The sequence below is a fragment of the Canis aureus genome, chromosome 27 (assembly GCF_053574225.1).
Source record: "Canis aureus isolate CA01 chromosome 27, VMU_Caureus_v.1.0, whole genome shotgun sequence".
Classification (NCBI taxonomy): domain Eukaryota; kingdom Metazoa; phylum Chordata; class Mammalia; order Carnivora; family Canidae; genus Canis; species Canis aureus.
In genome coordinates, this window is record NC_135637.1 from 11,237,846 (window position 1) to 11,255,144 (window position 17,299).

Genomic DNA, 17,299 nt, shown 5'->3' on the forward strand with positions numbered 1-17,299 from the left:
AGGCGCCCCATCTGGTTTCCCTGAGGCACGTTGATGGGTGGGGGGCTGGTGGGCAGGCTGGCGGGCAGGCTGGGTTGGAAGCAGCGGCAGGCTGTTTAATCTGCTTTGATTTCTGGTCTTTGGAGAGGGCTTGGCTACAAGGCCCAATTGTTTATGTCTTAGGAGCCAAGGCAGACAAAAGATGCTGGGGAGAGAGCACTGGAAGCCAGATAAAATGCCAGGGCTCCTTGTCAGCTTGCTACAGCTTAATTCCTTACATCCCTGCGAGCTTTCTTAAGAAGGTTATGGCCATTTAAAAATAGTTTTTCAAGAGTCCCTAAAACAGGGCTTTGCTTGGAAACCAAAGGCAGGGGCTGGGACATGAAACTGTCAATCTTTATGCCTCATGGTGTGGATTTGTCTTAGAAAAAGGATTTGCCTTTACGGCCCAAAGTGAGGACCCTTTCCATCCAGACCAGGGGAAACCCAGCAGTCTCCTATGTTTAGGAAACCATGTCTTACGCACAAGGATTTTAATATTGGGGGGGGGGGGGTGGATGATAGATGACTTCACTCTGCTGCCCCTGTGGCTCTGTCCTGCCAGGGCCTGGTGGTTTCTATGTGAAGAAACCCACATGCGTACTGCCCTGTGCAGATTCAATCCTCTCATTGTAAAGACACAGGGGGCAGAAGGAACGACACCAAGGAATGGATGTGTTGCACGTTTATTATTTGAAGATAACGTCACAACAACCATCACGACATATTTTTTAACTCCAGTTAGCTTGATGAGGAACAGGGATGGTCCAGTCGATCATTCATTAAACTGCCGTCTCTCTTATGTTTATCTTTTTTTTTTTTTTTTTTTTCCTAATGGCTCTAGTGAAAGCAGCTTTCTCAGGAAAGGTAACGCCGCACGCTCCATTCCCCCTCAGCCAGTGAATATCTATTTGGAAATCGCAAATAATTTTCCCTTCCTTTCCTCTTTTCCTCTACCATTGGATTTTTTTTTTCCATTGACTTTTTTTTTTTTCCAGGAGAAAAACAAATTTTAAGACTCTTCCACCCACCCTCATATTTTAGTTTTTCAAGTCCCTTGAGACCTAGGAGTTTTAGATGCACCAAAATACCTTTGGTTCTGATCTCCTAAGGTCACTCAGCTGTTAGAGGAGGGGCTAAGGCCAAGTGCTACTCTCAAGGGCCTTTGGGAACTCACAGCTACTCCTTGAGATCTGCAGATATAGACTGATTCCCCCCCACCCCCCAGGCTGGGAGCGCTGCATGCTTTCTGAATGCCTTGCCTTTCGGTGAACAGCTCAATTTGGTGAGGCTCCGAATTTGTCAACAAATAATGTTGAGCAATCGTGTGTTTAATGTTCCCAGGCATGTGGCTGAAACCTTTTGGAGGCGAAGGGTGGAAGGCGACAACCCGTTTGTAAGTCAATTCTTTGCAAATTTTTGTTTCCTGCGGTGCTCTCTTGGAAAAAAAAAAAATAAATAAAATGAAAAATTTTGAATTCCTTCATCAGCATTTGTTTTCACTCAGCTGGTTTCCCTTGGGTTCAGCAACAAGGAGGGGAGACTTCTCTTCCTCCTCTCCTGACATAGAGCCAAAAAAAAAATTTTTTTTTCCTGATCTAGAAAGATTCTTGGGCGCTGGTTGTGCCCATCAGTGCAGAGCGGCTTGCATGGTTTCCCAAAATTTGAAAGGACAAAAGCAACTTCAGAGATTTGCCAATCGAATCTGAAGTCAGGAGATGTGAATGAGGGTCGGAGAAGAGGTGGGCCTGCCCGCCTTCATCCTGCTCTGTTGGTATTGGCAATTGGTTTCAAAATCGTCGCTTGGTCCTTGCTCTGGAGCGGGGGTAGGGCTGAGGCTCCCAGACCCTTCTTCACAGGAGGTCAGGCTCTGTCTCAGTCTGAAGTGCCCCTCTCCTTATAAACTCGGAAGGGCATTGATCCAGTGACGGTGAAAAAGGATGAATGCTATCTCAACATTAAAGCCGGGGTTCTCAGGAACGTAGCTGGAGCCAAGGAAACCGCTAGATGTTCCCAACTCCATGCATCCCCCCGGAGGAGCTCAAAAGCATGCGGCGGCCAGGATCTCATTCCAGCACACCCCATCCGCCAGAGGTGGGGAGGTCAAATGGATCCAATAAGCAGATGGGAGAAGCAAGACCCCCAACGTGGGCAAGACCCCCAACGTGGGCAACCGTGGGCCTCACGGTTGAAAACTGAGTCAGTGGGGCCTGGGGTGGCTGGGGGGACTGAGCTGGGACTCCCAGGGCAGAGTTGGGGACTTTTCCAGGTGGTCATTGTGAGAGGGGCAGGAAAATGCTATTTTAGGGCACATGGAGGTCTTAGGTCTGCTTGTCTTTGCCTTTATCCCACATGTAGAAAGTTGCCTATAGGCTGTCGCAGGGAAAGGTAGGAGGGTGTCCTGGCTTGACATCCAACTCCCTGGGTTTCTGGAAGTTAGGAGAGGTGAAGAGGGGTCTCTTGCACAAGCAGAAGTTCCTGGAGGCAGACACCCTTGGCGAGAGGGCAAGAAAGCGGGCCCGGAGTGCATGTGGATGTGCAAGATCTATAGGTTCAGGATGAAGTTTCCGGAATGTTCATCAGTGCAAGGCCATCAGTGGAATTGCTTCTTTGCCATCTTTCTTTGCCATCTTGTCCATTTAGACCCCGTGCTTCCACCCATCAGAATCCTCCTGGAGCCCAGGGCTTTTCATAGTTCTGATACACAAAGCTATCTGCACCTACACTTCCTCCCCTCAAAGAAATGGCCCAAAGGGGAGCTCCCTCTGGGCTCCTGCTCCAGTCCCAAGCGTGTGTCTCCTGGTGTTAGAGCCATCTGGGTTACCCTGGGGACCTGTGTCCAAGGGAATCTTCTGGGAGTACAGGTGGGGCAGTGCCAGGTGGTTGTTGGGGAGGAGCAGGGGTGGGACCCTCTGAAGCCCCTCCCCCTGGGGTAGGAGAGGCCACATCCCCTCCCTCATTGGTCGCCCCCTGTCGCCTCCCTACCCAGAGTGCAGGAGATGCTTGGTAGCCGGTTTGCAAATGGGTAAGGTTTGGGGGTGTGTGTGTCAATTTCTGTCTTTCAAGGGGCAGGGAGCATAGCAGAGTCTGTGCAAGAATTTTTGAGAACGAGGAGGAGCCTGTGTTTGTTGTAGCTGGAATCAGGCTCACATCTGCAGGTACCCGCACCCTCTGTCAGCAGGTCAGGGAACAATTCTTGTTTCTCTGCATCTCACAGAAGCACAAAGTGGACCCCAGTCCGCCTTCCCCTGGTGGCCTGTAGCTCAGGGGGCTTTGAAATGATGCTCTCACCTAGGCCTCTTTTTCCCCCTCTTCCTCTTCATTTATGCATGCTACTGGTATCTTGCCCCTTTCAGCGCCTCTCTCCTGCCTTCCAGCTCCCACCTCCCCCATTTTTCCTCCTCACACCATTTGTGCTCTTGTTAAGATGGTGAAAATAACTCCTACCCGCAGAACCCCACCCCCACCTCCCCATTTTCTCCCTTGGTTCTCCTTTGCCTTACAGAAGTTGACTTCCAACCTGGGTCTTTGCTTTCAGGTGCAGCCCAAATTTCGTTACCCCTTCTACTATGAGATGTGCTGGTATGTCTTGGAAAGATACGTGTACTGTGTGACCCAGCGGTCCTACCTCACTCAGGAATACCAGAGAGAATCCATGCTTATTGGTGAGTGCAATGTGGGCCCAGCCGCTTCCACTGCTCAGTTGGGCAGGAAAAATTTTTTCAGTGTGGCCCTTGAGAGTCTCTGGGTTCTTGGAATTCTTTTGAACCAAAGTGTTGGGCAGATTCCTAGAGACCCCTTAGGAGGGGAAGCCATCTTTGTCAATGTCCCATTTGGAATACAGAGTCCAAGAAATTGAAAGTGTGATCCTAACAGAGTCACCTTGGTGGCCTCCAGGTCATGCTGAGGAGTCCTTCCCAGGCATGGTTGCTGAAACAGGATCCCTACAGAGCAAAGAATCCTGGTTGTTTTATTCCTCCGTGGCCACCAGCTGATCCCCTATTCTTAGCCCTCCACTGCACCTAGGGGTTGGGTTTTTGTCTATATAGGAGCAGGCCCATGGGATGCAGCCAATCCCCCAAAATCTGAGGCCAGCTTGGAACCAGTGGGGAGGGGTGACCAGGGCTGGAGACACAAGCATGGCAGAGCATTGGGTGGTTCTGACGGAGGTAGGGAAATAGCCTTTAGAGCCATGGCTGCTGCAGGGAGCCCTGCCTTAATGCCTTTACTTAAAGGGACATCACCCCCCAAATGGCTTGATCCTGGAATCTAGACTTCTAGATGCCTGCCTGAACTTGCCTGTAACTGTGACAGTGAGCCCTGAGGAGCAATCTGGAAGAACATGGGTCTTCCCCCACTGCCTCTGAGCTGAGGGGTTTTCTGGATCCAGAGTCTGCTGAGACTCATTTACTGCTTCTTTCTCATCACAGGATAGAAAAATAGGATCGATCTGTCTCCTGTAGGGTCTACACAGTTTCTCCTGCAATCTCCATGATTTTTAGATACCTTATTATTTTTTTTTTCTCATTGTAGAAAGCCTCTACCCTCCTTCCCTTGACTCTCATCCTTAGTGACTTTTTTAGAGCTTTCAGATTGGGCATATGATGGAGAACAAATAGTTCTCCTGAACTATTTGTAATAGAACTCAGCAAAATAGTTCTGCTGAGGTCTGTATCGGGAAGTGGTTATTTACTTCCTAGAAATTCAGTTTTGCCTGGGGAGTCTCTTATGGGTCTCGTACATGTCAGATGATGCAATATTCAGGTGTTGAAAAGTCCTGAAACCCCACAACCTGCTCTTTGGAAGCTCCCAGCCTGGTAGGAAATGGGAAGTTAGTCTGAAATAATGAGGGTGACCCCTGTGGTTGTAGTAGCTTACACATTCCTGTGAGGACAAGTAGTTTGATTTTTGTGGCAGTCCTCAGGACCAGGAAACGGAGGGTCACTTCTCTCATTTGGATATTTTAGAGCTGTAGGAGAACATTCCCAATTCCATTCACAGGCACCAGAGGAAAGCTTGAGGCAGCATTTGCGTTGTTGATGCCTGCTTTTTTCTTGAAATTTCTTGCCTCTGATTCCTCTGAAGCCTCACTGCTTCTCCTGCCAAAGTAAAGGGGAGACATCAGGGAGATGCCTCATTTATCAAATGCTGGTTGTGTGCTAGGACCCAAGCTCAGCGAAGCCTTATTGGATCCTCACCTCAAGTGTTCAAGGCAGCATTTTTTGTCTTGTATTTTTTAAAAAAGCATTATTGGGATATAGTCCCCATACAATTAATATACTATTTAATGTGTACAACTCAGTGGTTGTTTTCATATATTCCCAGAGCTGTGCAACTATCACCAGGCAATTTGGGGTTGTTTTCTTTACCCCAGAAACATGTACCCTTGTGTTATCTCCTTATCTCCCCCACCCCCAGTTTAGGTACCCATTAATCTACTTTTTCTGTCTCTATAGATTTCCCCTTGTTCTGGACATTTCATATAAATGGAGTCGTTATAGAATATATGCATTTTTGGCCTTATTTTTATATGTTGACAAATAAAATGCCAGGTGCATTCAAGGAGGTGAAACAACCTGTCTGGGTATACATAGCTGCAAAGAAACAGAGCTGGAATTTGATCCTATATCTGATTGACCACAACCTTTCTAGAGGCTAAGGCACAGACAATGTATTAGAATTGTCAAAAGGAGCTTGATGTCCAGAGTAAAAGGGAGGCATAGTGAGTGGAGTTTCCAGGGACTTCCAGTAGGGAGTTTAGGGCATTAACCTCCGTGTTTCTTGTGACCCTCCTGCTTCTTGTAGATGCCCCAAGAAAGCCCAGCATAGACGGCTTCTCATCTGATTCCTGGTTGGAGATGGAGGAAGAGTCTTGTGAGCAGCAGCCTCAAGAGGAGGAGAAGGAGGAGGAAGAGGAGGAGGAGGAGGAGGAGGGTGCAGATAAGGTGCCCAAGCCTCCCGCCGATGGCCCTCCGTCACCCACCAGCACCCCTTCAGAGGACCAGGAGGCCCCTGGGAAGAAGCCCAAAGCACCTGCCATGCGGTTCCTCCAAAGGACTTTGTCTAACGAGTCAGAAGAAAGTGTGAAGTCCACGACGGTGCCCACAGACTACCCTAAGACACCCACTGGCTCCCCTGCCACGGGGGTCTCCGCCAAGTGGACCCACCTCACTGAGTTTGAGCTGAAGGGCCTGAAAGCGCTAGTGGAGAAACTGGAATCCCTCCCAGAGAACAAGAAGTGTGTCCCTGAGGGCATCGAGGACCCCCAGGCACTCCTGGAGGGTGTGAAGGTGGGCAGGGGTCACATCTGGGCCTGGGCAGCTGAGAAGGGCTAGGTAGGCTCCCAGGGGCAGCTCAGTGCAAACTGTCCTGAGGTCTCTCTGTGTGGAAGAGGGACTTCTGGTCCAAGCAAGCCTGTCTAGGGCTTCTGAGCTGAAGCCATCATTGAGAGCTAAAGGGGAAGCTGCCTCTGTAGTTGACAAAGACTTCTTTCTTAGCACTTGTTGAAAATCTGAGGCTTTACTGGCAGTAGGCATTATAGCTATACCCATAGTGAGTGCTCTTATTAGATCTGGAGACAGACCCTTCCACCCTGGGCTGGAAGACTTGCTGTTCTGGGCTGGCTTCCCCTGGAGCATGAGTCTGTGACCAGGTTGCATATGAGCATGTTGCACATCTGGGCAGTCCTCCAAGTGCCCAGCTAAGGTGGGCCATGTAGCCACCTGGGGTTCAGGGGTCTCTAAGTAGAGCCTAATTATTGAGCGTATGTTCATTGAGCACCATCTGGGCTGGCCACTGAGGGAACAGAAAGCAGAAGCCATAGTCACTGCCCTCAGGTAGCTCACCAATTAGCAGGAAAGCAAGCAGGAGAAGAAGCCAGGAGATAGGGAAAATTAAGAAGCACGTAGCATGGTGTGTACCCAGGGCATGGAAGTAGGGTGAAGGATACTCATCAGCCACACCAGGTGCCAAGGGCTCTGGAACAGTTACGCAGAGGGCATTTGGCTTGGCCTTTAGAGGCTGCATAGGCGTTCTCCAGATGGGGAAGGCTGTTACAGGCAGAGTGCAGATATGCAGTGTGTGCATTTCCCAGGAAATAGACTGAGAGGTCTTCTGTAGTAATCATCATAACATATTTGTTGAAAACTCCCTACCTGTCTGGGACCAGTGCTAGGCAAGGTACTTGAGTTGTCTGTACTTATCTGACATGGAAGTAGGTTCAGAGAGGGTAAAGGATATGCCTGAGGTGACAGAGCAAGTATTTGCCCTAGGGCCCCCCATCAGGCAGTCTAACAGGGACCACCAAAAGAGGGAGCCAGCATACAAAATCATCAGTCCAGATCTATTTCACTTTATGTAGAAGGTGTTTCCTTTCAGGTGCTGGGAAAGGAAAATCTTATAACTGGGGGAAATTGCCAGCTAAAAGAACTCTGTGGTGATCGTCCCTGTAAGGCAAATCTTTACTTGCTTTGGGTCTTTTTCATTGACTCTTGACTTTTTTGGAAGTTGTTGACCTCTGTTGAGGGTTTTATGAAAATTATGAAACGGGCAAAATTTTGTATGCTGTGTCAAGGGGCCTTGGACTCCTGAGCCTGTTCCTGGACCCCAGGTTAAGAATCCGTAATCTCGTGGCATGGAGTTTTATATGTTATGTTTCCTAAAGGAGACCTTAGAATTCTGTTATGAGGCTCCTTTTTCCTTCTGAGGTCCTTTAAAGTAAAAACAAGGAATTTTCATCAATAATAAAACCATTAACAGCATTGGGGCCCCCACAATGTTGTAAATGAGTTAAAAACACATTCATCTTATGAGGAAGTATTGTTCTTTGCTTGTGGAAAGCTCTTTTTTTTTCCTTTAGAAGTATCTTTGTGTCTGTGATCTGTTTGTGTGCAGTGTTTCTGATTGGTCAGATTTCTTTCTAGATTTGGGACTTGGCCCCTCCTGTCTCTCACCTATACTCACCTGATGTGATGAGACTGGAGTCAGCTGTTGATGGTGTGGAGGAGGCCTGGGGTAGGGGTTTAGATGCATTTCAAGGAGCCTGGCCTCCTCCCTCCTCCTGTCCTCACCATGGGGTGGGTTAACTGGCAGGTTGTGATAATACTTTTCAATGGCCATGTGCTGTTACAGGTGTTTTCCATATATAAACCTCCAGCAACCCTTGATAGTGCTTTTATTATCCTCATGTTGCAGATGAGAAAATCGAGGCACAGTTAGGTTAAGTGATTTGCCTAAGGCCACACATGCTCAGCTGGGGAGTCCTTGCACTCACTCCCTACACTGCACTGCTTTGTTTGGCTGCTGTAGAGAAATTTTTTTCCCTTCTCAGAAGCCATCCTACACTTATGGAGAAGGTAGTAAGGGGATTGCTTTGGTGTCCTCTACAGAACAAGCAATGGTTCTGGCCATGGAACAGAGTTTGTAAATTGGCAGTCCCTGGCCAAATCAAGCCTCTAGGCATTGTTTTTGGCCTGCACAGTTTTAAACATATTTTTATAATTACTTGCCAACATTAAAATATCAGAAGAGTCATAAAAAATATCCTAGCTATCCTGGCCCATGTTCTTGACTGGCTGCAAACCACAGGAAGTGAGTAGCAGCTGACCTCATATACCCCAGTCCCCACCACTCCCTACTGCCTCCTTGAGCATGTATTTATTATTAGGTTCACACATCATATAATATAGCCACTTAGTTCATTTATTGAATTTATCTATTTTTTTTAAAGACTTTAACTATTTATTTGAGAGAGAGAGCACACGAGAGACAGCACAAGTGGGAGGGAGGAGCAAGCTCCCCACTGATCACAGAGCCTGATGTGGGGCTAGATCCCAGGACCCTGGGATCATGACCTGAGCTGAAGACAGATGCTTATCTGACTGAGCCACCCAGGCTTGAACTTACCTGTCTTTTTCTTTTTCTTTTTCTTTTTTTTCCCCTAAGACACCAGAAGAGATGATTTATCATGTACATGTTAAATTCAGCCACAAAAGAAAACAGAATTAGTCTCAAAAGTCACAGGTCCAGGGCAAAGGGCCAAAAGGGACTATTTTTTGGTATGAACAAGGTGGTTCTCTCAGAGGTGGTAGTAGTAATCAGATGGCGGTGGGTGTTCTAGATCCATTAAATCAAGTTCTAGAAAGTAGGCATGCAGTCTAACAATTTGTACCAGCGTCACTGGCCTCTGGCTTTTCTTATTTCTTCTTCTGTGTCTTTTGTCGGTACATAGGCTAATGCTTTACTTGGACCTCTGCCTCATCTTTTTTGCTTCAGTGTGCACATTGGCTTCTTCCTCCACTTGGCTGTCATGGCGTGGAGGTTTCCAGAAGATGGCGCTAAGGCCAAGAGAGCTGCAACTTGCCTTATTTTTAGAGATAAATTTATGTTCTTGAGTTTTGTCTGGGGAGGCCTTTTGCAGCTTAAAGAGCTTGTAAATTGGGTAGACAGGTCTCTTTAGAGCCCCAGGAGAACTGGAGCATCTGCTTGTGTCTCTAAATGCTGTGTGACCAGGAGTCTGTATGGGGGAAGTGGGCCAAACATCTCTTCTGGAACAGGAGGGTTCTTGGCTGTCCAGCCTGGCCATCGGCCTTCTCAATCCCTGGATACCCAGAAAAGAGGTGGAATCTCAGACTAACCTTCAGAGTGAGAGTGTTGTCACAGAGGATGAGCAGCTTCTTGGCTGTACTTGATGCCTTGGTTTTCTCTCTCCTCAGATTTTGGGGTTTTGTTTGCACTGGCTGAGAAATAAAACACAGGAAATGTGCAGAAATCTTAGCTAGTGCCTACTGCTGTCACTACTGTTGAGTGATTTGTGTGTCTGGCAAGTGGAGGTTCCCCTTTGGTAACTAACCAGTTTTGATCTTTGGTCCACTGCTTAATGGAATGGTTCATGGTAATGGGAACCCCTGAGATTGGAGACAGTCCCCTAAACAACTCAGTCTCCGGAGAAGTAGGTTTGGGCTTTTATCAGAAACCCATTTTTGGGGCACCTGCATGGCTCAATTGGTTAAGTATCTGCCTTCGGCTCAGGTCATGATCCTGAGGTCCTTGGATTGAGTCCCACATCGGGCTCCCTACTCAGCAGGGAGCTTGCTGCTCCCTCTCCCTCTGCCTGCTGCTCCCCTTGCTTGTGCTCTCTTGCTCTCTGACAAATAAATAAACTCCATTAAAAAATACACTAGGGATGCCTGGGTGGCTCAGTCGGTTGGACATCTGCCTTTGGCTAGGTCATGATCCAGGGGTCCTGGGATCTAGCCCCACATTGGGCTCCCTGCTCTGTGGGGAGCTGGCTTCTCCCTTCCCTCTGCTGCTGCTCCCCTTGCATTTGTGCTGTCTCTCTCTCTCTCTCAAATAAATAAATAAAATGAAAAAAATATACTAGAATTAAAAAAACAAACCATTTTTTCTTTCATTTGTAATATATTTTTAAAACTTGTGCTAAAATGCACATAACACCATTTTGTCTTAAAATTTTTTTTGTAATATTTATTTATTTATTCATGAGACACACACACACACACACACACGAGAGAGAGAGAGGCAGAGACAGAGGCAGAGAGAGAAGCAGGCTCCATGCAGGGAGCCCGATGTGGGACTCAATCCCGGGACTCCAACGATTCACGCCCTGGGCTGAAGGCAGGCACCCAACCACTGAGCCACCCAGGCGTCCCCCCAAAATTATTTTTTTAAATTTACTAGATCACCACTTTAGAATCTTCAAGAGTCTTCAAGAATGTGCCATCTCAACCATTTTATTTAATTAAAAAATGTTTTTAACATTTTTTTATTTTTAGGTAATCTCTACATCCAGTATGGGGCTCAAATTCACAACCCTGAGATCAAGAGTCATGCACTTTCCTGACTGAGCCAGCCAGGCACCCCAACCTTAAAGTACCCAGTTTAGTGACTTAAGTACATTCACGATATTGTACAGCCCCCACCTCTGTGTGGTTCAGAACATTTTCATCACCCTGGACAGAACCCTGTCTCCGCTAGTGGTCACCCCCCATTCCCGTCCTCCTTACCTCCCTCCTCCCACCCCCGTCTGCTTTCTATCTTTTTTTTTTTTTTTAAGATTTTATTTATTCATGAGAGACACAGAGAGAGAGAGAGAGAGAGAGAGAGAGACAGAGACAGAGACATAGGCAGAGGGAGAAGCAGGCTCCATGCAAGGAGCCCAATGTGGGACTTGATCCCGGGTCTCCAGGATCATGCTCTGGGCTGAAGGCGGTGCTAAACTGCTGAGCCACCCGGGCTGCCCTGTTTTCTATCTTTATAAAGTTTATAAAGTTTCAAGTATTACAGTGTTACATGATCTATGTAAGAAAAATTAAGCGTTAGAGGCTAGAGGCTAGAAAATGTCCCCCTCCCCACTTTCCCAGCCCTGGAGGTAACCCTGTTACTCATCTGCTGAACATACTTTTGGAGCTTTCCTCTCATCCCCAGGTATACATAATTTGTTAAAAATTAGAGCATACTGTTTTACAACTTGCTTCTGTCCCTTCAAGCTTTCTTTTTTGTGTCTTCCTGTAAGTCTAGCCTCCTCTTTTTGTGGGCAGAACTTTTGAAAGTTGAGTTTGTCCTTCCTATGACCCTGTGGTTTTGGCAGGTCTGAGAGAGCTCATTTGTACCTTGAGAACTTGCCTTGAGGGGTCTGGCTTTAGATTCAAACTAAAATGACCACCCTACTTAATTTATTTTGTAAAGAGAAGCAAGATTTCAGGATCTTGTAAAAATCTAAGAAAATTATTTCTGGGGCACCTGGGTGGCTCAGTCAGTTAGGTGTCTGACTCTGGATTTTTTGGCTCAGCTTATGATCTCAGGGTCGAGAGGTTGAGGCCCCCATCCAGCTCCATGCTCAGCATGGAGTCTACTTGGGATTCTCTCTCTCTCTCTCTGTCCCTCCCCCCCTCAAATAAATAAATAAAATCTTTAAAGATAAAGATTTTATTTACTTTATCTGAGAGAGAGAGGGAGGGAGGGAGAGATCACGAGCAGGTGGAAGGGCAGAGGGAGATTCAGACTTCCTGCTGAGCAGGGAGTCCAGTTCAGGGCTTGATCTCAGGATCCTGGGATCGTGAGCTGAGCCAAGGGAGGATGCATAACTGACTGAGCCACCCAGGCTTCCAGAAATAAAATATTTAAAAAAAGAAAGCCATTTCCTTTCCCTGCCTTTATGAAACCCTGTGGGATTTGGCACTGAGATACCTCCAGTGACTTCCTTCTTTCGAGACACTTGTGTTAGAGATGCAGGATATTGGCCTGTACCTAATGGGAAGAATAAGAAATCAGGACATGAGACCCTTGAGTTTAATTTCGGCTTCTGTTCTTTGCTGCTTGCTGTGTAGTCAAGCACTCCACCTTTCTGTTTATCTGCAGGTAAAACAAGGGTATTGGACTGGCTGTGCTTTATCTTTCTGGGGACCAGATTCAACAGTCCCTTGGCCACTCTGAAGTGATTAACCAATCGACACCTGAGTGTCTTCACTGTAAAATGGGGAAAATAATGGGGATCTGTGTTGTCAGATTATTTTGAGGGGCAGTGAGGTAATGAACACCTAGCACTCCTGGTAAACTCTTGGAGAAAAATTAGGTATTCTTAGGTACACAGTCAAAGGAGAGCCAGACTGGCTTTGGCCGCTCCCCCATACCTCTTATAGGTTAATGATCACCATCCATATAAGTTTCTCAGGGCTGCCATAATAGAGCCACAGACTGGCCTAAAACATCAGAAACTTATTTTCTCATGGTTCTGGAGACTGGGAGTCTGAAATCAAGGCTACGCTTGCTCTGAAGGCTCTAGGGGAAGAAGGATCCTTTCTTGTCTTTTCCAGCTTCTCATTGTTACCAGCAGTTTAGCAGTCTTTGGCATTCCTTGGCTTGTAGCTACATCACTTCCATCTCTGAGTTCATGCAAATGTTCATCTTTGCTGTGTGTCTTCTCTTACAAGGACACTATCATTGGATTAGGGCCCACCCTAATCCACTATGACCTGTTCTTAACATGATTATATCTGCAAAGACCCCATTTCCCAAAAAGGTCATATGAGGTTTGGCTGATGGATTTTAACAAAGGGGCACCCTATTCAACCCAATGCATCATCGTCTTTTTTCTCTTCCATCTTGGGTTGGCAACAGTAAGATGGGAGTTGCTCTGCATACTATTCCTTCTAGAAGAATCTGTACTTTCTACTAGAACTCAGGGAGAGAGCTGTGATTTCCCAATGGAAGAAAAGGAAGGTGTGCAGCTATTGGGGGCAGATCTACTCCTCAAATCGATTGTAGATGACTTAAAAATGCATGCCATGGTTGTGAGGGTTTGGGTCTAAGTGGGTAGTCACCACTAAGGTTGGCTGTAAAAGAGTGTTTGTCAGATACCTGCAAGGTGATTCTGTAGGGGTCATTTTTTTTTTTTAATTTTATTTATTTATGATAGTCACACAGGGAGAGAGAGAGGCAGAGACATAGGCAGAGGGAGAAGCAGGCTCCAAGCACCGGGAGCCTGACATGGGACTCGATCCCAGGTCTCCAGGATCGTGCCCTGGGCCAAAGGCAGGCGCCAAACCGCTGCGCCACCCAGGGATCCCTGTAGGGGTCATTGTTAATGAAAATAATGCCAGGCTCTCTTCCCACAATGCCTTGCCCCCCTAGCTGCCAGAGTGTAAGCTTGGTATGAAAATATCAGCTTGCTGCAGATAGCCACCTTTTTTATTACATGGAATTGTGGGACTCTCTGGAATTAGGGGGTGGAAGAGCCAGTGAGGGGCCATTGTTTTCAGGTGTTTTATATATATATATTTGATATTTAAGAAAGAAACCAGTTGTATTGTTCTTTCATCAAAACACAAATGTAAGAGGAAAGAAAATAATCCTAAATGAAGGGTACATTATCCAAACAGGTATTCTCTCTTAAGACCAAAGTTTCTGGAGTCAGGCTAAATCCCATGTGCCATCTGTTAGCCAGCCAAATGCTCTTGGAAAACATGATAAAATAGAGAAAGAACACGTGCCTCATTAAATTCAGCGAGGCAACATGCATAAAACCTTGTTTAGCACAAGGACTTTAATAGAGCTTATTATTAATATTATTTCAGACAGCTTGGAATGAAAACAGGCCCATTTAGGGTTAAGTGTGAGAGTCTGTGAAACCCATGACCATGGAAAGTGTGTACAGTTTTACTGATCAGTCTTGATCCTGGAATACACCTGCTTGTTTGAGCAGCCCCACCTTGCTGTTTTGCAAAATAGTAAAGTGTAGGGCTCAGACTCCTGGCACTGCTGGCTTTTTAATTTATCACCATCATCCCCTACCCCACTCTCATAACTGCTTCAGGGGAGCCAAGAAGCAGGAAGCCAGTGAGGGGTCTGCAGCCTCAGGGGCTTGCTCCCATCCAAAAGATGACCCAGAGCAGAGAATGGCAGATCAGTTTCAACCAGGCTGGGTTGCTCAGGCTCTCCTGCTGGGGCCTGGGTGTAATACTGAGCCCTGTGCTTGGTATTTTTGTTGGGCAGTGTGGGGATGGAGGGTTGATACAATGATGAATGAGACAGGTCTTTCACCTAAGGAGCTCCCACTGTGATGACAAAACAAACCACGCATACTCCTACTTCTCTGCCTGTACCACCTCAGGGAACGAAGGAGAACAGCAAGAGCGAGATATCTGAGTTCCAGACATCTAGGGCAAACCCTAGACCTGAAAGATGGGTAGGTTTATCTGTGTCCCTTGGGACTTTATTTTTGCCTACAATTAACTGGTGGGCTCCTGAATCACATTATTATCCTTTCTCCTTATGTAGCTAAATCAGCTTTTTATTTTTTATTTATTTTTAAAGATTTTATTTATTTATTCATGAGAGACACACACACACACACACAGAGGCAGAGACACAGGCAGAGGGAGGAGAAGCAGGCTCTATGCAAGGAGCCCAATGCAGGACTCGATTCCGGGAACCCAGGATCAGGCCCTGAGCCAAAGGCAGACATTCAACCGCTGAGCCACCCAGGCGTCCGTAAGTCAGCTTTAAAATTTTTTTTTTTTTAATTTGAGAGAGAGCACGAGCAGGGAGAGCAGCAGAGTGAGAGGGAGAAGCAGACTCTCTGGCTGAGCAGGGAGCCTGATGTGGGGCTTGATCCCAGAACCCAGACATCATCACCTGAGCTGAAGGCAGATGCATAACTGACTGAGCCATCCAGACACCTGCTAAATCAGCTTTTAGATTGCCCTTCCAACTAAATAAACTTTTAAATTTCGCTGTGCTTAGAACTTCTTAAGTGGTTGAATTCTGCAAACAGAGGACAGGGCAGTGTGTATTCCAGTAGGAAAAATAACATAAGCCAAAAGAGATGAGCCAACAGTTGTTGAGCATTTACCATGTACCAAGTGCCTTCCATGCATTATGATCCTCAGCACAACCTGGCAAGGTAGGGACTGTTATCATCCCATTTCTCAGATGGAGAAACTGAGACTCAGGTGTTGTCACTTGCCAAGTTATGTAGCTAATAGGCTTGTAACCACAGTGCACTATGACAAGGGCAGTGTATTAGCTGCCTGTGGCCACTGTGACAAATGACTACAAACTTGGGAGCTTGAAACAACAGAAATTTACTCTTACAGTCTGGTCTACACTCTGGGAAGGCTTCTGGGGGAAATTCTTCCTTGTTCTTCTAGCTTCTGGTGATTCCTGGTGTTTCTTGGCTTGTGGCTATGTCACTAGTCTGTCTCTGTCTTCTCATGCCTTCTTCCTTACTGTCTCTGTTCAAATCCCCCTCTTTTTTCTCTTACAAAGACACCAGTCATGGGGCATCTGGGTGGCATATTCGGTTAAGCATCAGCCTCTTGGTTTTGGCTCAGGTCATGATCTCAGGGTCATGAGATTGAACCCTGCCTTGGACTCCATGCTGAGTTTGGAATCTGCTTGGGACTCCCTTCCTCCCCCTCCTCCCCTGCGCCCTCTCTCCTGTGCAAGCGTGCGTGTGCTTTCTCTGTCCAATAGATAAATACATCTTAGAAAAAAAAAGATACCAGTCACTGGATTTTGTACCCTAAATCCAGGATAATTTCATCTGATATTCTCCACTAATTACATCTGCAAAGAACCTTTTTCCAAGTAAGGTCATATTCATAGGCACCAGGGATTAGGATTTGAACATACCCGCTTGAGAGATCTAGTCCAATCCCATACAGATAAGTGTTTACAGGCAGGCATGGGATGGTTGGCTGGGGCGGAGGCAAGGATCTTGGGCGTTCCAGAGTGCATGACGCCCAGTTACCTGTGGTATGGGGAGGACCCCTCAGTCTACTGGGCTCCCCAGAAGAGCAGCATGAGCTGCTCCGTGCCTTGTTACTCTTCCTTTATCTGTTGGTTTGGTTGGTGGTTAGTGATTCTTTCCTGATGCCTGCCTCTTCTTTATTATCATTAATTATTATTAACACCCCATCCTAAGGAGCAGTGGGGCCTGAATCCATTTCGCTAATTAAGTCCACAGAGAGAGTTGACATAAGAGGGAGCAGAGGCCCAGTACATCCGTTGTCTGTGGTTATCTTGTTGGGTCAAAAGCAAGGCAGTTTTCAACAGAAAGGGCCTGGTAGCCTCCATCTTTCTCTTTTAGAAAGCCTGCCCTGGGCTCTCCTACGCAAGAGGTTTATGGGATGTAATGCAGAGGGCCCTGGGCTGGTCCTGGCACCTGGTTTCCTAGTCTCTGCTTCCAGGAGTCCCAGGGAGTGTATGAATTCTGGCGGAGCCTAGCGATGCCAGTGACATGATTCTCTTCAGCACAATTTATTTCTCAGAGAGACAATCTCCAATTAGAATAATCTCTTCTTGTAGCTTGTCAAAAAATGCAAATACTTCCCTGTGCGACAGAACCGTAAGCGCCTCCTGGTGGCCACCACGGGCCATTGAGGGGATTTGCTTCCTGCAGGGATTGTGTGTGTGAGATGCCCACTCCAGAGTACTTGGGGAGGTATTTATTAATTATTATTATTTTTATTTATTTATTTAATGATTTTTTTTTTAAGTGAAAAGGAAGTTGGGCATGGAGCCCAATGCGGGGCTTAAACTCATGACCTGATCAAGAAGAACTGAGCTGAGATCAAGAGTTGGACTCTTAGCCAACTGAGCCACCCAAGCACCCCCTCTATTAATTTTTAATTATTATTTATCATTAATAATATATTTATTATTCATAACACTTACACCTTCAGAAATAGCTTTTTGTAACCACATTCCTCCACAGAGACCTCACCTTGCTTGTGAGTTATGGACTCCAGCTCTGATATTG

General features: G+C 46.7%; 1 protein-coding gene across 19 annotated transcripts in view; it reads left to right on the top strand.

Moving 5' to 3' along the window:
* KDM2B (lysine demethylase 2B) overlaps positions 1-17,299 on the top strand; it is a 129,798-nt gene that overhangs the window by 59,107 nt on the left and 53,392 nt on the right. For all 19 annotated transcript variants that reach the window (XM_077875506.1, XM_077875512.1, XM_077875507.1 and 16 more), the window contains 2 exons: positions 3,557-3,683; positions 5,824-6,308. In XM_077875506.1, the coding sequence (XP_077731632.1) occupies positions 3,557-3,683; positions 5,824-6,308 (612 nt within the window). The remainder of the gene's footprint in view (positions 1-3,556; positions 3,684-5,823; positions 6,309-17,299) is intronic.